The 25,669-nt window shown below is 33.3% G+C and overlaps 1 protein-coding gene across 4 annotated transcripts in view; it reads right to left on the bottom strand.

The window, feature by feature from the left end:
• LOC143249136 (tyrosine-protein kinase CSK-like) overlaps positions 1-25,399 on the bottom strand; it is a 62,839-nt gene extending 37,440 nt beyond the window's left edge. For 2 of the 4 annotated variants that reach the window (XM_076498500.1, XM_076498496.1), the window contains exons 1-5: positions 25,208-25,397; positions 22,023-22,109; positions 10,002-10,114; positions 9,472-9,582; positions 3,292-3,392 (exon numbers count right to left, since the gene is read on the bottom strand). In XM_076498500.1, coding sequence (XP_076354615.1) covers positions 3,292-3,392; positions 9,472-9,582; positions 10,002-10,049 — 260 coding nt within the window. In that variant the 5' untranslated portion in view covers positions 10,050-10,114; positions 22,023-22,109; positions 25,208-25,397. Of the gene's footprint in view, positions 1-3,291; positions 3,393-9,471; positions 9,583-10,001; positions 10,115-22,022; positions 22,110-25,207 lie in introns of all 4 variants that reach the window. The other 2 variants (XM_076498497.1, XM_076498499.1) reach the window with 2 other exon arrangements.
• Positions 25,400-25,669: the final 270 nt, after the last annotated feature.

Genomic DNA, 25,669 nt, shown 5'->3' on the forward strand with positions numbered 1-25,669 from the left:
TTGGGCAAGAATGAAAGTAAGAGGGGTGGGAACCATTGCAGTTTACGCAATGTGGGTTCATGTCACAGTCATAGGCATCGTGGTCTTTGCCTCCACAACAAGCACATGTCAGGGAACCACGACAAGATGTCTTTGAGCGGCCGAATCTCTGACATTGGAAACATCGAAGAGGGTTTGGTGTGTATGGCCGAACCCTGCAAATGAGATAACCTGCCTTGATGGTGGCAGGTGCACGTGGTGGAGTAAATGTTAAAACGAGGGTATTTGTTGGCAGTGTAACTCCATCTTTGCGAGTGGAGATGCGCCTCACTGCAGAAACTCCTTGAGTGGAGAGACCAGCGAGAATCTCTGACTCGGGAACGTTCTTCAAATCCCTTTCAACAATAACTCCTCGCGTGAAGAATTCAAGGTAGCATGGGGTGTAACCTCAATAGGTATATCCCCAATTGCCTTTGAATTCAAGAGGAATTCACTGTGTTGGGATGTGGATGTTTCAACCAATATGTCACCAGATCGAAGTTTCTTTACTAATTTTGGAGAGCCAGCAATTCCCTCTAGTCCCTTTTGAATAAAAAAAGGGGACATTTGCCCTAAAGGTTTTTCCGAAAGAGAATGTAATATAAGAAAATGAGGTACGTGTGTTTCTGATGTTGAAGATTGCTGTTCTGAGTATTCAAGACGTGGTCGCTACCCATTGACTGTTTTTTTACAATTTTATTTAAATTTTTTAGAGGATCCATAGGAAAAGGAAAAAATTTCAGTACCCACTGACCCCACCCACCATGGAGCCCTACAAGGGAACGCACTACAAAGTCACACAAGGACAATGCAGCAACGCCAGGGTTTCGTGAGCACTATACCCAAACACCAGCATCAGGCACAATGTCCACAACACCCGTTGAGAACTTCCAACACTAGTACTTGGTTGACTCTAGCCCAAGTGGACCAGCCGATTGACCCAAGGGGTCACCCAAAGGCCGCCCGTCTACAGGAATTCGAGGCCAAAGTAGTGTGTTAGGGTTGGACCCCTCAACCACCAGGATCCTCTCCTTCCCTTCACGGGTTGCCACGCACAGCAAACACGTGGGTGGATGTTTAGATCCCAGAGAAGGTAACCAGATAGAACAGAACCTTCCCTGGGAGGTCCCCTCACCACATACAGGAATCCACACCGAGGGGGCTGGTATGGGTATAAACACTTTTATTGATAAGGAGAGAACAATGTTTTGACCTTCCTAAGTCATCTTCAGGTTAAGAAAGAGTTTGCAAGTGATCATTGCCAGACAAAAGTAAAGTCCATACTATATAAAAAACTACACTGACAAACACAACACCAACATAATTTATAAAATACAATGCAACAAATGCCATGACTTCTATATTGGAAAAACAAGCAGAGAAATGGAAACTAGAATCATAGAACACAAAAAAACACCTTCATACATTTTTGAACACTACAAATCAAATAAACATAACATAACCATAGAAAACACATGGATACTAAGTGGAGAAACAAATATAAACAAACAAACAAAATAAAAAAAGCCCTACTTATATAGCAACAAAAACCAAAATTAAACCAGTGTAAAAAAACACCTTTACACCTATATAGATTAATAATCTAACATCAAACTGCAACGCCACCTACAATCCCGTACCCATTTATACTCTCGTCCTTAAGACAAGCCTTGTTAACACCCATACCAGCTGTTCCAAGATACAAATTTGTGTTTCTCCTGGTTATTTTCAAACTAAAGAAAAGAGATAAGAGGAAAAGGCACAATATACATGATGGATCCCACACCCAGCTATACAGTAGCTGTAGCATACTCAACAATTAACATGCTTCCAGAAGCCATAGCAAAAATATCTTGTGTTTGTAACTTTTTCACTTTCACTGGATGATGTTCAAGTCACCGTCACTTAAGAAGTCATAAATAATACAATGCTTTTGAAACAAAAGTCAAAGTGAAAGGGAGACAAGTTTAAATTACACTACAAAAACAAAATTTTTAGGTTTTCTTGTTCCTGGAAAAAGTTATTTCCCAATTGCTTATCCTTAAAGTAAATGGAAAAGACCTATTTTTCTCTTCAAACTCTGCTTTTGTGACCTGGGTAATGAAATCTTCAAATTTACTCGTTTTCCAGAACATTCCAGGTAGATTCAAGTGCTGAGTAGCTGATAGAAGTCACAAAAGCAAAGTCTGAAGGGAAGAATAGCCATTTTCTATACTTTTACAATATAAGCAATTAAGAAATAACACATACTATCCAGGAACAAAATTTGTGTTACATAGTGTTATGATTGTAAACTTCATGTATATTGACTGCATACAAGAAATATTGGTACGATCAAAGTAATGCCAAGGAAACTAATCTGATTACCTGAAGTACAAGTATTCATGAGTTATTGTGAATGAAGACTGTGTTGCCCTTTTATTGGTGGAGAGCTATTGTCCATGATGTTATCATGCAACAGTTCATTTAATATTAAACTCATGAATCTAGGTTGGAGTTACCTCAAAGCTAGTGATATGCAAATCTTTTAGGCAGAAACATGAAGAGAATAGCTGTGTGGCAGGTTAGGTATCATCTTCGAATTTATAAAGGTCGTAAGGATTCCAAAAATTGAACTAAATTAATTTTAGAAAAACACCTTATTTCATTTGGAAAAATACCCACCACAATATCATTTCTTTTAATTAAAATAAATCTGTAATTACAGCTATTTTGATAAAATACTAGAACCAATCAGAGAACAGAAATAGTATTTGAACAACTGAAATCACCATTTAATCATCCAAGTATTTAGTTTTGGAAAAATATATGAATAAAAAAGGACACTGTTGTATAATAATAATAATAAATCAAAAGATATACTCACTACAATGGATATCAAAACAAATGTATCATATCTTAAACTTGTGTAACCAGCATAATTATGTAAATTTAAAATATTGCCATACAGTAATGATCAGAAGTATATTCTATAAATAACATACATTTTCAGTACTGTAGCAGTAACAGAAGAAACGTGCAGTTCTCTTAAACAGCTTTTCACTGTTCTAGGTCTTTGAACTCAAACAATGGTTTTAAATAATTCCTATTTAAATAATAACCTTTCTTCTTTATAAATCCTGATCCAAAGAGATTCTAAGTCTGTTTACAGGTTCAAACACTAAAGATAATTCATATTTTCAAGTAAAAACTTTGATTTTAAGCGACATTTCACTGTTTCCAACCCTGACAAGTAGCCTACATTACACTTCAACCTAAAATTGATGAACTTACGGCATTGCATTCAGCTTCACTTCAGCTCTCCTATAGATATAGATAGCAGGAATCAAACCTTCTCTTCCATCCACATGTCGAGCACGTAACCAATTTGGATCCTGTACAACATGTATAAATATTAAAAGCTTTCTAGTAGCTTTGAAAAGAATTAAAGTTCAGAGTATAAGTTACCAAATATAAAATAAGTTTTTACAAGCTTCTGACATTCAAAAACATAGGTTTATACAAGTTATATTTTATGGTTACAAGTACAAATCCTATTTGAATGTTGAAATTTTACTCATTCAGTGAAGACAGCTCAGTCCACATACTGACATCAGGAATATGTTTACATTCAGATGTTAACCGAGTTGTTAAAATGATTGTTTTTACAAACACTTCTCCTAAAACTAACTTTCTGAGAGTACATATTTGTCAAATATACTCAAACAGTGGGAAAGAGATTTAGTTTAAGTATGGTCTTAACTGTCATAAAATCAATTTTGTAGGATAAAAAAATTTCTTAGTAAACTTAGCAAGACAAGACAAAAATATGGTTGTTTGAATATTCTTTGACAGATTCCTTAGGCAGAGTATTCATGATGAAAATTTGAAGAATGGATGGCAACTGCCTGTTGTGGAGACATAAGTGTAGATGACGTTTCAAAAAATTTTCTGCCTTTTGTCTTGACATGAAGTTTAATTACTTATCTAAAAAGCACTACCTCCATTAGGAGAGAGGGGAAAGTTGCATCTTAGCATTTGGTAGGTAATGTTATTAGAAACTACAGAATAGACTAGCTATCCACTGTGAGAGTATATCATTTTGAAATGTCCAATGGCATTATGTTTCAAAAACTGTACTGAAGTACTTTTATAAAACCATCTTAATTTTATCTGGAAAAATAAACAACACTTACAAAATAATTTTATTAAATTGTGGATAATTTTAAGTCTCAGAAATGTCTGGTAAACCACAACTTTTCCCACAACTTAATGATTTGGTGAGGGATTTGGGCTTTCTCACCAATTTTTCATGGATTTTGGGGTTCAGTCTTTTGGCCAATAACTTATTGTTTCTAGGGACATCATTTTACTTATTAGTACTAATGTTATGCTATGATCTACAATATATGAGCCAAACAAGTGGTAATGGTTTATTGATTCCTCCAAAAGATGTATAAAAGGTGTTCTACTTCACAGAGGTAACATACATATATCTGTGACTATTCCTCATTAAGTTCACTTAAAAGAAACACAAAAATCTCAAACTTCTTCATAATGAGGTACAATACAAAAAACTTAAGTCTCCACAAAGTAGCCAACAATATTGGGTCAATATTTGGGTTATAAAAAGTTTCATTTGTTATGTAAATGGGATAGCAGAGCACAAAAACAACACTGGATAAAGGATTGAAAAGCATCGAAGATGAAAGTTTGTATGATAAAGTCTGATTACCTCTAAAAGACCTTAGACAAAGATAGCAACTGTTTCAAGTATCTATGTGGGTAATTTCCAGCTCTTTCAGGAGTGATATTTAAAGAAGGAATTTTTGTTGGGCTACAGATTAGAAAACTGATTTTGGATGAACACTGAAAGGATAATGAGGAAAGTTAAAAAAGTATGAATTGTCCCTAAAGGAAACAATAAGAACCAATTTATGAAAATACTGTCAATAATATGCTCAACAAATTCAAAGGGTTGGATTGTAAAATGAACTTGAAAGTTAATTTCTTACATTCATGTACTATTTCCCTAAATATCTTGGATATGCAGTAAAGGGAAAAGGTATCATTAAGATATCAGAAAAATGGAGAGGAGGTATTAAGGAAGGTGAAACATCATCTTATGTCCGATTACTGCTGGTCAGTAAAACATGATGTTTCATATGCAATTCACAAAAGAAAGACCATAACAAGCAGTTTTGAAACTAACAGATGCAGTAGATTTCCTTAAAATAAAAAAAGTTTGTTTTAGTTTGTTTGTACTTTTGTTAATAAACATATGTTCATTGTGGTAAATAAAATAATCTGATCTAAATGAGACTTTTTTTTTTACCTGATTTGTAAAAAATCCTTATATGAAAGAAAAGAATACTATTTTCAAAATCTGCATAGCTGAATTAAGGAAATTCCTATATTAAAACTAAAATAACTTTTATGGCATTTACATTTGCTGACCTGTGCTATTTATTATTATTTTTACTATCATTCACAAAAATTGGTGAACAAGCAAACTTGTACATGTCAACCATAATGTGTATGTCATATCCAGTGCCAACAAAGTCCTTAGCCCAATTCCAAGGCCAATCAGGATGGCTAGGACCCACCATAAATAAGTATTCTACATATCATATGCAAGTATTGAAGAATTACTTTTTTAAAGGTTTACAATCTCTCTTGCTTATTACTCAAAGAATTAAAAAGCAAATGTATCTCAGAAGACATTCACAAAAAACATACTGTTTAGACACTGTTTCCTAAAATTTAATCTGAAATCTTACTTCAATATTAAAACAGGAGTTGAAGAAACTCTTCACCTCCAACCCAGTACTCAGGAATTAAGACTCACTTTGGGATAGGAAAGAGAAATGGTGACAAAAAAGGATCCCATGAGATTCCATCACAAACAGTAAATGATTGGGCCAAAAGGGCACAACAAACTAAAAGATCAGTGGAACAGAAATATACTAGTAGGTAGAGTACAACTGATGTTAGTACTGAAGAATGCACAGGACTTCTCTGATATAAACAACCAGCCCCTACAACTACTACAGAAAAGTGGCAAGTGTGGGTGGTTGACTCCTGCTGGGATTGAACTAAAAGAAGCCATACTTCCATGTAATAATAAAATCACAAACAAAGAGCCTAAAAATAATGACCAAAGCTCATATGATGTGACAAAATACCTATGGAGCCAAGGCAAGTCCAAAGTGAGTGCCCAAAATAAATAAATCACCCTGATATAAACAAACCAAAGAGAAAGGTGAAACTGAAGTGCTAATGAAATTTGGAGGCACCTACCACCAAGTAAAATTGCCCATTTCAGGGTGAAAAAAAATATGCCATAATGAGCTTGGGAAGTGTCATGAAGAGGTTGAGGCAAGAAATCAAAGACTTGGCTGTCAACCTCCAATTGTCTTGGGAAAAACACACAGGAATAAAAACCCCAAAATAATAGTTAACCAGTTCAACTGTTTGATGCAAAGTAAATCCCAAACTGCCTTTGACAGACAGAGGCATGTCACAGGATTTTGAGAAGGAAAAGAAATGAGTATTGAGAGATGGAAATGGGAAGGAACTGGATAATGAAATCTTCCAAAACAGCCCTTATCACCCACTAATTATCAACAAAGGGATGCCAGTGAGATATAAACACCAACAACTGAGCTCTCATAGGACCCAAACCCTCAAAAAAGTCATGGGTGCTCCTCCATCAAAAGTATTGACAAAAAGATGTAGCAGAACTGAAGAAACAGGAAAGGGATGGGAGGAATAGGTGACATATGAAGATCTGAAAGAAAGAAATATGCTACAAAAGTTATCAAGGTAGACTGCAGTCAAGACAATATCACTCACTGCTCAATAATATCAGGGACTGGAGCAAATACATGAAGCCTCAGAAAGACATAAGAAACTGAGGTATTTGGAGGGTGAAATGAACTGAGCCAAAATCGAGTTTCTACTTTGATGGTCCCAACAACAAAGGAACCACATAAATAATAAAGCCAGATTTGAGGGCTAAGTATGAGCTAAAGTGGAGAAGAGAAAGTGAAGAATATTGGCAAAAATCATGCAGGATATCAATGAAGATCCTCTGAGAGACAATGTAAGAAAGAAAGATACCAGAGAAGAATGTAAATGAGACAAACTGTATATTCAAGATCTGCTCTTCAAAGAGGTTAAAGAAAAATAAAACACATATTTTGCCTGATGATAAGATATGGCAAACTGATTAGATGCTTTTTGAGATACATGACAAGCTTATTTCCCCATGGAAATGTAAGGTTAACAGAATAGCAATAACCCAAATATCAGGGGAAGGAGGAAAAATTAAATGAGAGAAAACAGTAAATGTAAAGTGGAGAACAAAGTAGTACAGAAAGAGGTAAAAAAAATAAAACAAAACTGAGACAAAAGTATCTGAAAGATTGGATTAGACCTAATTCAAATTCCTAGGTTGGGATAGGAATGACTGAGAAACTTTAAAGGCAGAGAAAGACGAAGTCTTCACCAGCCAGCAATAGCTCAGTAATTTCAGTACAGCCATATTCACGTGAAGTTCAGGGATAAAGGTTGGGCCCTGCAATAATTGATCTCCCAATGCAAAACAGTAAATAAATCCATTGTCAAGTTATCCTCACCTGAGGCATGAGAAAAATGCTAGTCACTGTTGTAAACTTTGAAGTGGTCAAACGAATTTCAGAATTCACTGAACAAAACTCGAATGCAGAAATAAAGTGAGGTGAATAAACTGATAAATATGAAAAAGAAATATGAGTTAACAAATTACATGAAGCTTAAAATGAACCACTTCATGAGAAAAACAATCAAAACATGTAGCTATAAAGCACATCTGAACTTGAATGCTGTCAAATAACAAATAAAGGTTCAGTAGAAGTCAAATACATCATGCAAGCACTCTATGCTACTATTGGTTGATGGATAACGCATGATGATTCACATAAAAGACCATAATTCAAATAAAGAAGAAACGCAAGAGTTTTAGCATGCATAAAGAAAACGTTTGCATACACAGGGCAGCACTGAACAAGAATAGTTAACTTTGTGACGGAAGGTACATATTGTCTCAGAATTTGCTGTAATTACCTACACCTTTTTGAATTTTGTATATCGAGTATGTAAAAAATTTTTTATTGGTTTTATATATGCATTTTAAAATATAAAATAGTTAATTACTGTATCAATACCAAAAAGTTGCACTGTAATTAATCAGGCTCACTAACTAAGCTGTGTTTGAGTCTAAAAAAATATTGTTTGAGCTCCATTTCATCTTACCTTTTCTCTGTAAGTCTACAATGAAAAAAAGATGGAGCTACCTATAAATACACTTTTCAAAGACTGATACAAACATGTGGGAAATTCTGAGCTTTCAATTGGTTAAAAAAAAAAAACAACAACAAAATAAGTGTACATAAACAAGCATTTCCAAAAGATAGAAGAGGTAGGTGGGGCCAACTTGTTTGATTTTCTAAATATCACAGTATCTCAGAAAATAGACAAGTTTAGAAGTCTTTATTTTATATGACAGCTTCTCAATATCTGTTATTTGGAATTCTATTTCATGAGAAACTAGACTTTGTATTTGGACATAAGTATTTCATCTGAACCAAAGTTTCATTCAATATACCATGACAAAAACTCATATTTGTTCATTTGCTTTAAAATATTTAAATCAGTTTATGTATAATATTAAAACTTGAATTATAATCTACAATTTGATATAAAATTTATTGACATCTGTAAAATATTAGTTCAATAAAATTGTGAATGTGAGTCAAACATGATGACATGCTTTCTGGCCCTTACCTATAGCAACAGGATTAAAAAATCCAATAGTTCAAAACTTACAAGGTAGTGTTAAAATCTTTGTCATTTCAGTATTCAAGTGTACATTATCTTCTTTGAAAACCAATAAATTTATAACCTCTTGTATCAATTGATAACATTAATTCTTATCCTTAATTAAATTAAAATTTATTTTCATTCCTCAGATTTGATAAATCATTCTTTAACTGTTCTATTCATTCTATCAATATAGTTTTTAAAACTTAAAATAGGCAAAAATAAATAAAGCACAGAAGCTTAATTAAAATATTTAAAGATTATCCTAAAAAGCAAGATTTTTTTTCCAGACACATACATCAGTTGGTGATAAAATGTTATATGTTTCAAAGCAAGTATATGACTAACTTTAAATAAAATAGAGCTATTTTAACAATTGATTCACAACTCTGCCATTAACACACACCTTGTAAGATAAAGTTGAATTCTGTTTTAACCTGCAGATAGTTATCTGCATTTATATTTATTATCATTCCAGTTCTCTGCTATTCTATTGGGTAATCATGCAAATAAGAATGCAACTAATCTTGAACATCAAATGAAAAATTTATATGACTGGAAACCTTTTGCACTTTCTTTATTCATATAAAACAGAAAATACATTCTTAATACCTGAGTTGGTCTTACAACTGTCATTATGTCACCTTTCTCAAAAGCCAAATCTTCTTCTGATTTTGCATCATAGTTGTACCTTGCTACTACTTCAGTTCCTGGAGCCATTCCCTATTGTAGACAAAGAAAAGTATCAGCCTTATTTTTAACTTTTCACGATAATCTTTAGTATAAGAATACTTACAATATTTAAAAAAAACAACTAAAAATTTATTTTTTTGCAATTGCTTGATAATAGTTCATTCTGTTGAAACAGATATCAGATGTTTTACTGCCATATAATCTTAAATAATAAAGAACAAGCCTCACTAATTATAGTACAGCATTTAAAACTACTCATACCCTGAGCATAATTTAAATTTGTAAATCATGCTCTTATAATCTTGCTCTTCCAGTTGCATCATGTTTTCTCTTCATAGTTAAGTAAATATTTCTCACACTTGCTTCAACTAATCCTTTTCTTTCCTTCTAACTAACTTATCCTTCTCTGATATCCACAAAACTCACACAAATTTAAATTGACAGCTTACCCCTCGGCCAATCCTTTCATGGGTCATTTTTCTCTCTGTCCACACCATACCACTCCAAAAAAAATTAAAGAAATCTATTTATTCAGGGAATCTTCTTCGACAGTTTGTAATGCCTAAAAGGAATTCCCATACAAGTAATTACCAAGCAAAAGGAAAAAAGTTAACTAAACTGTATAAATTCACAAATGAAACCAAGAAAGATGTACTATAATTTTCTTTTTATAAAAACTTTAAGTTCCAAATTTGTTCATCAATCCTTTGTTCATTTTTCAAAGTTTTTGATGTTTAGATAAATGAATGTGTATGGCTCCAATTAATAGAGGATTTAATGTTTCCAGTGCTTTTTCTTTTCGTTGCCAAAGGGAGATCTCAAATGACTAAAAATAACTATTATATTTAAACATTTTATTAATGAAAACTTGTAATTCTTTATTCAGAAGTATTTGTAAATTTAATATTTCAATAGACATTTATTGTTGTTAAAAACTTTCCTGTTTAAAACTTTGAATTTAAGATATATATTTCAGTGAAATTAATAAACACATTTAAATGAAGTTAAATAAGTAAACAAAATCATGAGGAAGAACTATGCAAGAAACAGCAATTCACAACCTTTGATTAATTATATTATAACCATAATTCTTTTTAATGCTAAAACAAACATTAAAATTAAACAAAACATGCTACAGTTATAAAAAAGATCCTGGGATACAAGCTACAGCATGGGATTATTAAATGTATCTTAGATTTTAGAAGTGACTGATGAAGTAGGACCCACAATGCGATGGGGATGCACCGTCTATCAGTCTTAACCTCCAATTTGCTAGTCTCACACAAGAAATAGAGTTAGATTAGAAATTAGGAGAGCGTGATGCGAGTGCTCAAGCCCACAACGTCCCACATTTATATCACCCTTCACTACCTGCAGACAGTAAGAAAAAGATAAATATAAAAACAAAAAATAAGTAGCATTCCTGCCCCCAGTATGGTAGAGGCACTAATTAGCACTACAATGAACCATATCAGTATACTAAGTTTACTGTGACTGTTGTGCTTTTTATGCAACTTAAGATGTACAACCTCTTAAAGTAGTGCCAAGTTCTTAAATTACCTTATTTTTAACTACAAATAATTGGTCATTTTTAGTGAAATTTCTTATTTCTTTGTGTTTATTCAGTACATTTCTGTATTTATTTCACAATAATTTAATATTTTTATCTAAAACTTCATTAAATCCATTAACTATTCATTTCTGTATCAGTATTTCAATATTATTAATAAAGTATTGTAATTTATTACAAAATTTACAATATCTGAATAACTGCAGTTATAATGTTTATAACAGATGGGTATGGCACACTACTATTTATGGAGGGTAAACCATAAATTGGAAAGTCAAAATATTTTCTTTTGTGAAAAATGTTTATATTGATATCCTTTTTATCAATTACTTTAACTTCTGAATCTAAATAATGTGCATCTCTATTGGAAATTTCAATTTCTAATTCTGCTGGATAAATGGTATCGATCAATAACATATATTTCAGAATTATTTATGCTAGTTAAATTATCTATATATCTGGAAGTTAAAATAAAAATATCTGGATTTGCACAATTTTCAATAAATATAAAAAAATATGTTTTTATATATATAGATACACATTATCATTAAGTTAAGTTACTAGATATCATGCCTTATAACTTTAAAAAATATATTAAAACTATTATGTTTATCCACAAAATTATGTTGTTTTTGTTAAAAAATCCAATTTCAAACACAGAAACATGCCTTTGTTCCATGCATTTGTTTGACCTCCATCTGCAGTATGATGTATCTATACTCAAACTATATGTGTGAAGAACATAGTAAAAACCAAGTGTTTCATATTGAGCCTGGATGCAAGATTTTGAGTGTAAAGAATATGAAATATGTAGTAAACTTCATACAAGTGACTTTGTACACAATGCATTACAATGCTGAATATATTTTTCAAAAAAAGATAAAACCAAAAGTAATGAACTATTAATATTGAAAGTAACAAGAGGTAACAAACATTTTCATGATTACAAGAAACCAACTAGAAGTAAAAATGTATTCTCAAGATGCATGGTATGGATATTAAAACTTCAATATGATCCAAGAAAGTTAGAATATTGTTCTATACTTTATCTTAATTAAAGCTTCAATAGCATACCAGCTGCACATATTTCACTCTCCTGATATTAATTCAAACACTTTAAAATTTTGCATATTAGTTTGCTTTTATGGACAGAATAAATTAACATCAATATAATTATAATTTATTAAAACATTTAGAATACTTTATCACTTTCCAAGTAATCATTCCAAACACAAAGCAGATGCTAGATGTTGCTTAACATTTTGATCAAAACTTGTGTAGTTCAGATTGTTTGGTTTTTTTTTTACTGTTTTTGCATACCAAACTAATATACAACTTAAATATTAGATGATTAAACCATCTAAATTTTCTAACACAACTAAAACACAAAATTAACTCAACCAGTTTGGCATAAAAAGTACACAGTTTGTGTATTTTACACAAACAATAAAAAAAGCACCATTCATTAAATTCAATAAATATATTTTAATCTGTTTTGCTTGTGAAGTAGGATCTACCAATCCCTCATATTAATGTATGTAAGGACTTAATTCTTATTAATGGCAGAGTTTCTTACAATTTATTGGGCTCTTAATTTAAGAGAGTCTCAACATCCCTACATATGCTAAAAAATATGCACAAGTTACAAATTCAAAAATTATTGTGGATGATGTTTAATATAAAAGAACCACATAATGAAAGTTACTGATATTTCTTTAGCTCATTTGTCATACAAATAATACACTTCAGAACATATTTATAAAGCATTACTAGCTCATTTGCAGACACACTCATGCACAAAGAGAACATCAGTACCACACAAAAATAAGTTTAAATTTTTCAAATTATATATTTTTAACTTTCACAGGTAACTTTATTACTAAATACATGATAAATAATTTCAATTATAAAAATTTCATCAAAACAAACTCTGCTACAGAACCTAATAAAACTAATAAAATCAAAAACAAAGCAATTTACTATAAAAGTTACTTAAAATTTCAAAATTGAAATAGTTATTCAGTAAAATGTAAAGCTTTTAAAAGAAGTTATAACTCAATTCAGAGTGAAAGAGAATGATATAAAAACAGAAGTCAGTTGAAGTGGATATATATATATATATATATATATATATATATATATATATATCTTTTTTCAGTCAATAAAGATACATTGTGGATTGTAGCATTGTCCTGCTGAAAGATCCATTCATTCCACACAAGCGAGGACCTTCAGTCAATAAGGATGCTCTCTCCAACATGCCAATGTAGCCAGCTGCTGTTTGATGCCCCTGTATAACCTGAAGCTCCATTGTTCCATGGAAGGAGAAAGCACCCCATATCATGATGGAACCTCCTCCACAATGTCGTGTAGAAAATGTCTCCGATGGGATATCCTTATCATGCCAGTAACGTTGGAAGCCATCTGGACCATCCAGGTTAAATTTCTTTTCATCAGAGAACAAAACCTTCTTCCACTTTTCTATGTCCCATGTTTGGTGCTTCTCAGAAAAGTTTAACAGAGTTGTTTCGTGGTGTGGAAGGAGGCGTGGACTATGAAGACATTTATGGTTTTTAAAGCCTTTCTCTCGTAAATGCCTTCTTATTGTTCTTTAGCTGCATTCTGCATCCGTAAGTGCCTTAATCTGGTTCAACGATCGGCTGGAATCTTGCCATACAACCCTTCAAATCCTCCTGCTCAATGCTGGTGAAATTTTCTTGGGCTGACAACTTGAAATTCTCATTCCGTTATCCCTCAGGGTCTTTTAAGAAATCTGCAACAGCAGTTTTACTATGCCTAATCTCACCAGCAATGGCACATTGAGAGAAACCTTGCTTTTGCAGCTCAACAATTCTGCCACGTTCAAACTCTTGTCAACTTTTTAGCCTTTGCCATGTTTTTACCCAATGTAACACAGGAGATGTCAGTGGGAGATGTTGTCAATGCTGATGCTTGAACACAAGTGACTAAATTTCATTACGTGTTTACCGATTAATGCTTCGTTTCAGTATGGTTTCAGCTTCTAACATTTCTACACCTACTTTTTTCTTAATTCTGTGGTTTTACTGCTGTACTCTTGGTTCACTGCAGCAGGCCTACACGAAAAGCAATAAACCACAACAGGAGCCCATTGATAACACTGGGGAACACTTTTTCAGTAACTTTGAGTTGCATTGGATATTTTAACTAATTCTGAAGGAGTTTTAGGCACTGATTTCAAATCTGAAATTAGTTTTTCTCTACAAGCTCTAGTTTGTATGCAATTTGAGGTTAATGAAATTCTACAAATGTGAACTTGCGTAAACCATGTATAAGCATTTTCATGTCCATTTTTTGAACAGCCACCTTGATAAGTTCCCTGACAACCTGGGGGCTGTGAGTGACGAACAAGGAGAACGATTCCACCAAGACCTAAAGGTCATGGAAGAACGCTACCAAGGGCGCTGGGACAAAAGTATGATGGCTGACTACTGCTGGAGCATTAAACGAGATTGTCCAGATGAAGTGTACAAACGCAAAAGTTACAAACGCAAATTCCTACCTGAATAAAATACACAAAGAAATTGATAAGCTATTCCTATAATAACGAAATATTAAAAAATAAATAAAAATGTCAAATCGCATAAAATCTGTAGCTTGCAAACAAAAACCGACTTCAGATTTGAAATCAACACACTCAAATTGACTATAAAAAGGTCTTTTTTTTAAATGCAACAAAATGAGTGTTCCCCAGTGTAATCTCCTATAAGGCTAGTGTAAACATATTATGAATTCACACTGCCCAACTTTCAAAATCACAAATTTTAAATATTATTCTATTTTATTATCTAGACTAGGAAGGTGAAGTTTACAATTCAGTCACTTTTAAAAATACATAACAAAGTTTCTCACATATAGTAAGCTTGTTATGTCTTATTTTACTTTTGTGCCCTTTACTATTTATCATTCACCTCAACACAAACCAACGATGCCCTTGGAGCCTATTACAGTATCTCTGGCAAACCTATCTCGCATTAACATAAAACTGTAAACCTTTACAACTTTGGCAATGTTTGAGACAAATTTAAAAAATGTTTAAACCTTTATATTATGCATTTTGAAACATTATACATAATCAATTAAAATATAAGAGTGAAACCTAAATGCAATTTAATTATCTCTATAACTTCAAAATCTTCAAGTAAGAAAGAACCATAAATGCCACTGTGAACAAAACAGCCAATAATACTACTGACAGTTTCATCTACTCACTGACAATAACTGAGCACCAATTTAAAATAACGATTGCTGTTCCACAATGTAAAACGAGTCCTTTCTAATAACTATATATGTGTCAAGTCACTAAATGCGCCTTATAAACTTCAAGGAAATAGTACAGAAAGTGGTTGTGACACCTATCAGGGATTGAAAAAATTCATCTCTAGTTTGATCAGAAATCAGCCAAAAAGCTTCAGAACATATGTGCCAATAGGGTAAAGTAAATGATGTACTAATTGTCTACACATAAATTTACCGGTGTTGTAGTCAAGACCATAACTGAGAACTTGTAATAAATTACATAATGAAAAATAAAGCAAGAAGAATAAACATCACATGCAAACAAATTTTTTATCAACATCTTAACTACAAATATTTTACACGTTATAACTCCACAGTCTTTGCTTTAATGTCTCCCCTTATTAAAAAGAAAAACTGAAAACAATCTAACAGGGCAGCAAATAAAACTAAAAACAGTACAGATTGGTGTTAAAGTTCATATAATAATTGAAGCCATATAAGATCACAACACATCTACTAGACATGTTGGGAATCACAAATGATGTTTGATGTAAATATATACACAAGATGAAGTTCACAAAAACTTGTAGTAAGCTTATGCATAATGTAGTAACAGTTGGTTTTGAATAACATGTTATAACCACAGATTGATATACAGGCATTCTGGCAGTTGGCAGTATAAACAAAAATAAGGTTTTACTAGTAAATCATCTTTAATGCTACACAGCATATTGTGTGAACTGTTGAGTAATTAGTATTTTGCATTTAATAATCCTGGGTAGGTGACTGGTCTAATAATATTACAAACTTTTAATTTTGCCAGTCTTGTCATCAAAACCTATAAAACAGAGACCAAGATCCAGAGATTCAAGACCTTCCAGTGAGTGGTCTTGAGACCTACACTACTGAAGTTATCTTATCTAAAACAGATAGTTCAAAAGATAAGATTTTTCATGGTTTAGTACAACAAAACTGAAGTTGAAGTATTTTTAAACATTTTTTTTAAGCAAATGAATTAAAACTTAAATAACATAAAACTTTGAATTAAACACACATTAGTGTGTCACTGACATACATTGACAGTAGTTCTTTAAATAAATTTTGAATGTAACTCAGTGACTTGTGTAGAAAGGGATATAAAGTGATTGCCCATTGCTAAAAGGTTTAAACCTAAAAATGTTTTCATAACACAGTGAAACACATAAGTTTGGAATACAAGCAATAAAAAAAAGCTTTTTTTTGTCAGAATTGTTGTTGTTTAGCATTTTATGGTGCAAAGTAACTAGGCTATTTGTGCCAAACAACCAGTAAAAAAAAACAAAATAACAATGAAAGTATTATAAAGTGTAAAAGTAAATTAAGTTAACACTCCTACGAAAAGACGTTTCTAGTCCTGATTTCTCCAAGCCCGTTCCCCTGGCTGTGGTTTCGCTAGATAGTAGATAGGGACAGTGGGAATCTCGTTAATCCATTCATTAATGGATTTAAATGGCAATTTCATTTAAATACAAAATTATTAGCCTAATATTAATAACCTTTCAAGTTGCTCTGGGGCCTATTAGGCCCCACTTTTCGTAGGAGTGTTAAAACAAAAACTGGACTTAAACAGAATTAAAAACATTTGTAGGGTGGACAGTGTCATTGGCAATGGTGACAATTAGAGGTAAACCCATGATAAAAACATGGGTAAAATGGTGTCATCACTCATGGTTGTAATGATGGTGTGACAGTAAAATATGGGCTCTTGTGACTGGAGTGTCACACATTGGTGCATCAGAACCAGATAAAAGAAAATGAGTTTAAAACACTAACTAATGCATAGTCTAGTTAAAACAATTTTCTTCTTCTGATCCTTATGGAAACAAGATGGCCAGAGTCCAACAGAAAGTTTTATACAGAAGATCTTGTTATCACATTGCTCACTCCAAGTCAACTGCCAACCAGCATAGAGCCAAGCCTTGAATACAGGGCCATCATCCATGTATGAAATAGGCATGGTGTGCTGTGGTGTCAACAAGCTCATTCCTGCAAATACCAATATGCCCTGGTATCCAGAAAAACTGGATAGAAATAGATAAAAAGAAATGGGACCGTTAGTTTTGAATACTGATGATAATTAACGTGAAGCAATTCCAGGGCCAGTAGAGAGCTAACCAAGTTTGGTATAAATAGTACAGTTCATGTACTGCATAGCTTCTACATGATCCAGGACAAGAGAAATGGGCCATACAATTTGGCAGTGAACACAATAACTGTAGAAAGGATCATGGATGCAACCACTGAATCACAACAAACCATGGTAGAGCCCACAGAGTCGCCTGATTTTAAAACATCCATACAAATGGAAATGGAAGGATGGTTCAAAAGATATTCAGCAAACAGAACTCAGTACATCCAATCTGGAGTATCCACCTTCTTCAGATAACTCAAAAAACATCACAGTGATAGTAAAAAGTCATGGTGGGATAAGCTGACCTGGGGAGACAGCAACGTCATCGAAGTACAGACTCAATTCAGCCAATTGTGCCTGGATATGAAGGCCAAAAGAAACAATGGTAGACCATTTATTCTGAAAAAACATCACTTACTGAGAAAGGAAAACACAACCCCATATGAGATGTTGTGGTAAGGATTGAAGTTCTGAAGAATACAGTTAAAACAGTTGCAAATGGCAGAAGTGTAGAGGAGATTCATGAGACTCAGTGTACGTTCTCTGGGCTGGAAAAGTGTGTAGAAAGCCCCTGAGCAGATCTGAAGCCCTAAATGGTAAACAGGATCAAACATCTTCAAGGCTGAGGTTCTAATAGAGCCATAGACCATAAACCCATATTCCAGTTTTGATTACATGAGGTCACAATAGATCTTGAGCATAGAACATCAATCTGCTCCCAAAGAGATGGAAGAAATAATACAGAGGACATTCAGTTACTTGACATGTAACTGCTTGATGTCTGGAATGAATGTCAGCTTATGGTAAAATGCAAGCCCAAGAACTTTGCCTCAGGGATCACAGTAAGCATAACTTCACCGAGATGGAGCTTGGGATCAGGGTGAATACTCCGTTAGTGGGTATAGCTCATCTATACTCATCACATCTATAGCTTGCTGACTGACATGAGATATGGAAATTGTCAACATAAAGTCTGTTTGCAACTGTAGGGGGGAGTTGTCCAGTGATGACATTAATCTTTATAATAAAAAGTGTGACACTCAAAACACAGTCCTGAAGAACTCCAATTTCCAGAGCAGCTTTCTCAAGGTAAAAAAAACAAAACAAGATGTTATCGCTGAAGAAAGGCTTTCGTGATTCATGTTTCAAGTCGAATCTGGTGGTCCATTGTTGAGCGCTGTCATCAAAACCCACACTCTGTGGGCAAGAGAAGTTTTTTTGATTCGAGGAACCAAACAAGACAGTAATTAATGAACCTCTTTGGGATTTTACAGACAGCTCGTCAAATCATTTGGATGGTAGTTTGAAGGAACCTTGGAATCCTTCATGGGCTTGGAGAAATGGATAACAATAGTTCAGTGCCAAGAATCAGAAAAGCACTGTCCTGCCAGATCTGGTTAAAAACAACCAGAAAAGTAGCAAGAAAGGCAAGAGAGAGATGGTGCAGTATCTTGTAGTGAATATTATCAGGTCCAACTGATGTACTGCCAGACCAACCAATGAAGAGCAGGCTTGAGTTCCACCAATGTAAAGGTCTAAAAGGAAAGAGGCAATTTCTCTGCCCAAGTTTTGATGGCTAAGAAAGTGGAGGGATGAAACTTTGACTGAGAGTACTGACGATGCTCTGGCCATCAGAGATCAAGATCAAAAAGGAAGAAGGGGAGGTGGAAGTATACTGCCCAATGAATCATGTCCCATATGACTTTAGAACTGGTGGTAAAAGAGATGCTAGATGTGTACTTAATCCATGATTCCTTCTGGCTTTGATGCCTGACCTGCAGAGCATGTGCGAGGGTCCATTGAAAAATAATGCAGCTTAAAACTGAGAGATACTTAAGAAAAGTGTCCCAGGCCCGTTTCCCAGCCTTGCATGCTATGTGCCAGACAGAATTCCACCACAGAGGAGAATACTGTGAAAAATGTGTCAAAGTTTTAGAAATACACTGAGCAGCTGCTTGGACAAAATAATCAGTCACTGTTGCCACGCAGTTGGCTAATGATGGCTTACAGTTGATGGCAAAATCAAATTCCAAGAGGACAATGAAAGAGAGCCAATAGACCTAGTCCAACTTCAATTAAGGCACACGGGTCAGGTGGCATCAAACATAGCCAGTCTCTCTCAAAAACATAGTAAAATGATCACTGCCCTTTGGGTCACTGTCAACCCTCCATAAAAATGAGAAAAAGAGTAAAAGGGAGCAAAGAGAGAGATCAATAGCAGTAAAAGACTATGTGCATGAAAATAACAACAAGAACCAATACTGAAGAGAGAAAGTTTGTGGGCCAAGAGCACATGCTCTATAGAATGACCTCTCCCATCAATATCAGTACCACTCCAGAAAGGATTATGTACACTAAAATCCTCCAGGATTAAAAATGGAGATGGTAACAGTTGAATGAGAACATCAAGGTCTGACTGATCATAGGTTTATTCAGAAGACAGATAGAGAGAACAAATAATAATGGTATGTACCAAGGAAACATGACTATGATCTAAAAGGGTGTATCAAGGGGCAATGACAGGGCAAGCAAATGCTGATCGATCAGCAGTGCCATGTCTCCATGCACTTGTCCACCGTACAACCTGTCATTTCCATACAAATAAAACTACCAAAAGTTGACTGCATCATCAGGTTTCAGAAATGTTTCCTGTAAAGAGAGATACAGAGAATGATAAGAATCAATCAAATCCTTAATGTCATCTATATTTGAACAAAAATCACCATGACACTACCACTGCATCAAAGTAGCCATTTTTATTTATGTGGAGGAGAATGGGGTAGGGAGCCCTTCTGTTTTCAACCACATTTTTTTCTTTATTGGCTGGAGATCCATTGACTCCATGGGTCCTGCGTTGGATCAAGTAGGCAGGTCTCTGTCTGTGAATGAAGATTCCAGTGATTAAGGGTGTGAACGATTAGGTATTTTGCATCTTGGGGCTCAAGAAGAAGATGGTACTGAGGAAACACCTAAAACTGAAGCTAAAAGAAGGAGATTTGGGTTAACTCTTAACTATGGAGAGCAAATGACTCTGCTGATGGCACAGAGAGATCTGTCTGCACTCCCACTGTGGCAGCTGAAAGGAGTGCATCAGCATATGCACAAGATGGAGTGGGAGACAAAAACTTCCAAGCCTCTGAGTAAGAGATATTGTTCATAATCTTCAAACATTGCACCTCTTTCTCCTCCAACCACTTAAGGTAACAACTAGAGTAAGAGGGGTGTGAACCATTACAGTTATAGTGTGGTTACAGTTTGCACTCATAGGAGTTTTGTTCTTGCCATCACAATGAGCAAACATTAAAGAACCACATCATGATGTTTTTGAGTGACTAAACCCCTAACACTGGAAGCATCTGGGAGGGTTGGGAATGTATGACTGTACCTTACAGTTCAGATAACTTGCCTTGCTGTGGCAGATGGACATGGTGATGTAAAAGTCAAAAACCAGAACATTAGTAGGCATCATAATTCCATCTTTGTGAGTGGAGAGTTGGCACACCACATAAATGCCTTGGCTGGAAAAATCAGCAAGGATTTCTGACTCAGGAATGTTCAAGTCCCTCTCAACAATAATTCCACTTGAGGAATCCAAGGTAGCATGGAGAGTAACCTTGATGGACATGTTCCCAATACTCTTTGACCTTATGAAGAGTTTGGTGTGTTTTGGTGAAGATGTTTCTACAAAGGTGTCTCCTGAACACAACTTCTTTACTCACTTGGGGGAGCAAGCAAGCCACTCTAATCCCTTCTGAATGAAAAAGGAAGACACTGCCCTAAAGATTTCTCATACAATGAATGCAGAATGAAAAATCAAGGTTTTGAGTCCAGTTTCGATGGTAAATGTATAACAGTTGTCCATAAATAGTAATTTTCAATCCGTTTCTTCCGTTCTTCATTTTTTGTTCATGACTGGGGATATCCATAATATAAAAGAGAGCATTTTAGTGTCCACTATCCCCCACCCAACATGGAATCCTATGAGGGGATGCACTGCAATGCCAAACAAGAACATTGCAGCAACACCAGGGTTTCCTGAGAAGGCCAAAGTGGTGTGTTAGGGTTTGGCCCTCAACCACTAGGTCATCTCCTCTCCTTCACAGATCACCACACACAGCTAACATGTGCGTTGATATTTAGATTCCAGAGAAGGTAAACCGAAAGTACAGAACCTTCTCTAGTAGGGCCCCTCACCACATACAGGAATCCACCTGGAGGTGTTTTTTTTTGTCACAGATAACTTTTTATAATTATGGAATATTATATTTAAGAAAACATCCACAACCATTGTTGTATGTCAATAGAACAGCACTGAAAAAGTTTATTCATAACAGAAAATTATGAGATATACATGATAACAATCTGACATACATACTTACAAAAACTGTGTTCTGCAAATTATTTCTGATCTTTAATTTTTCATATGCTTAACATAACATTCTAATTACTTACACATTCTCTATTGTATCTACTTCAGTTTGCATTTCATGGTAGAATATAAATTCATTGGAAGCCACAGATCTTCATTCAAAACAATGACTGAAATAGAAACATTTTATAAAAGATACAGTAATAACTTACGCAACATTTGTCTCACTTAAATTTCAAGAGAAATGTGTAACAATTCTTTAAGCCCAGAGTATCATACAGCATACAAAATATATTACTAAAATATTTACATTTCTACATTCAAAAAAGAATACTTTTATAACAAATGCTCATATCCAACTATATGCAATGTTTAGAAATAAAAAAATGGTATTTAAGAATGAAATAAAAATACTTTTTACAATGCATACTTAAAGTGTTTATAATATTGTTTAAACCTTACAAGTTCCAGATTCAACTTCATTATTAAAATTTACAAATTGTACTGATGAAATATTAAACTTGTACTGTATAATTTGTCACTCTGGCTCGTACAGAGATTTTTTTATAATAGTTGTAATCAACATCTATAAAAAATCCAAAAGTACACTACCTTTACTACTAGGAACAGAGCACTGCTTTGATTGCTTCAGTAATTTACCTACCACTGTTTTTTTTGGTCATTCTATTGAATGGATTCTTTATATTACATGTATAACTCAAATTATGATAACTTAATTTCATTATCTTGCACTTAAATAATTTAATATACTTAAGGATTTAATGTCATCAGCAAACATTACCAATTTATTAATTATGCACCTATAAAATTCAATACTGTAAATAAAACTAAACATAATACAACACTCAACATCTAAGGTACTCCACTAGAAATTGTTTAGAGTGACTGTTCTCTGTTAATAAAAACCTTTTGCTTTATCCAATCTAACACGAATCAAATGAACTTATCTTCTCTACTGATGTGATTTTCTTAGCTTATCAAGCTTTTTGATAATGTGTGAGCTCAAATCCATTATTTCAATCATCCACATAACAAGTAACATCCTCAAAACAAAAATTAAGATTAATAAGGCAAGATTTTCCTTTGGCAAATTTATGTTGTCTTTCTCTTGAGTTCATATTTCACTAAATTATTCTCAAACTTTCTCTTATCACCCCTTCAAAAATACAGTAGTATATCTTTAAACTTTCCTTCCCATAAGCAGCTGCCAAAAATATAACAGAGGCTCAAATATCTTATCTTTAAAACCCTGATAAAACATTGTTTGGTCTTGGCACTCTAAGTTTAATCTCTCACACTTTCTACTTACCACCAAGAGATATCTACATGATTTGAGTGAATCCCAATATTTTCCATAGAATACTCAGGATTATAAACATTGCTAATACCTTCTATTGTAAAAAAACCTTTTTAAAGCCCAGCCATCTCATAGCCTTCAACAAAGATTCTTTAAGGGCCAAATCCCCATTTTAACATTATACTTACATTGAACATAATACAAAAAAAATATTTGCTGTTAGTCTTAACATTATTTTCTAGCTGTTTCTTATAAGCATATCTGGACTTCCCAATTTCTTTTTAAATCAAATCCCTAGCCCTCCTATTGTAAGTCTTCTAAATTACCTGTAAATTCAAAGATTTTAAACTTACAGCATTTAATCATCAGTGATGAACAAACTGCTTAAAATTCATTTGAAATTTGACAGACTATGCATAAGAACATATGGCACACCCTTCCAAGTTTTAAAGAAATTACATGCTTGAAATGTTAAAATTTATTCCAAGTGGGATGCTCAAAAAGAATACACTTAAAATTTTTAAAATTAATTGTAGCATATAAATAAGTAATAACTAGATGTTATTTTTTAATGTAGTAGGAAATGGTAAAACACTAAGATTAAAGTCTGCAAAGATAATGTGAAATACCTTTTTCATCAAGAAAGCAAGTGACAAGTGGTAACTTTTAAATAATTACCATATTTTTGGTGTATAAGATGCACCCCTATTTTCAAGGCTATCTTCAGAAAAAAAAATTTTTCACAGTTATCATTTATTTATTTGTTCAACATCAGCATGATCATTTTATTATTCTTTAGAATACTTCAAAAGTAGTAGAGGTATATTTTTTTTTACCTTCCATGTAGAGGACAGGAGGGGATGAGACCCCTTTTTTTAGGGGGGAGTGCATCTTATACACTGAAACACATGGTAGTTTGGCTGTAAAATGTGTGTTAAATACAATAAAATTTTAAGATTATACTTACATGCTTAATGGAAAAATAATCTTAGCATTATTACATAAAATTTATATTTGTCACAGCTATATATCCTATTTTTAAAACTGTTTAACTCAGTGAAATTTGCAGTTTGGAAAATAAAAGCTTACTTGATAATTTATCACCACTGCAAAAACAAATAATGGTTGCAAAAAAATATATTCGTCTTATATTAAAATCTAAAAAATTAATCAAAATTTACACACAAACATTTTGTAAACAAATTCCCCAAAAACCAAAAATAAAATACATACTTCAGATAATGAAACATCATGCAAAGTCAAATATCACATTTATACTTTACAATACAGTATACTGAACATTTAGTAAAAATTTATAAAAAGTGTGACTTCATACTTTTTAGTTTTACATTTAATGATAATGACACCAGTACAGTACAGCTTTAATTAGATAAACTACATGAATATCCACTACAGTTATTTTGGTTGTTCTTTTTTTTTCACATTTACTGTGAGCTCTTGACCATCTTACAGTACTTGCTTACTTGCACAACAAAAACCAAAAAGGCTCTGGGAAGAGGGTTGAAAGCTTGTAATGAAACACTTAACAGAGTGAATGTTCAGATAAAAATAGATACGAGTGTTAAAGTTAAAACTTAAACAGCAATTGCAATATAGCATTGTTCAATCTCACAAGATTATGATAATCCTTCTTAAAGTTTAATCTCAACTTCCAATAGTAAATTAAAATTTAGAATCAGAACACCAACGTCTATGAAACAAATAATTCAAAATATTACGAAAAAATAATAACAATAAACAAAGAAACCTACACACATACGGATGTTATTTGGTAGTTCGATTATACATTTCATCATGACACTTATTACCGTATTAATTCTATATATAGTATTTAGTATATTATCATGCATTCTCTAGGCCTAACAAAGTAACATCAATGACAGTATTAACACATTATGCCTTAATTTCAGATTCTGACAATTACTTCACCTTTAACTGTTTCAAAAATGAACAATTTTTTTATCTTTCTTTCACTCCAACGTTCTACCTTGTTTAAACTGCTGCAGTTAAAAAATATATATCGACCTCAGCTATAATATTATTCAACTGTGTAACTTCCGAACAAATCATATATTTTAAGCCTAATTCCACCACCAGAGTCACCCACTTTCTACTCATCTTAAACCAAATAATTTTTATATATATACATATATATTTAATAATATTGGTTTTAGAAGATTTTTTTCTCTCTTGTTCTGCCTATTTCATATAACACTGTTCTTGTTCGAAACTGTGCAACGTAGTCATGAAATTTTTCAATAATTTTTAAAAAAATTCAAAAGATCCATGGCTGTTCTATGGCCAACGACATTTACTGTAACACGTAATTTTTATTGTATAGTATCATATTATGTATAAATACTAATTGTCAGGAAAATTCTATTATGACTT

This window comes from Tachypleus tridentatus, chromosome 4 (genome assembly GCF_004210375.1).
Source record: "Tachypleus tridentatus isolate NWPU-2018 chromosome 4, ASM421037v1, whole genome shotgun sequence".
NCBI classification, from domain to species: Eukaryota; Metazoa; Arthropoda; class Merostomata; order Xiphosura; family Limulidae; genus Tachypleus; species Tachypleus tridentatus.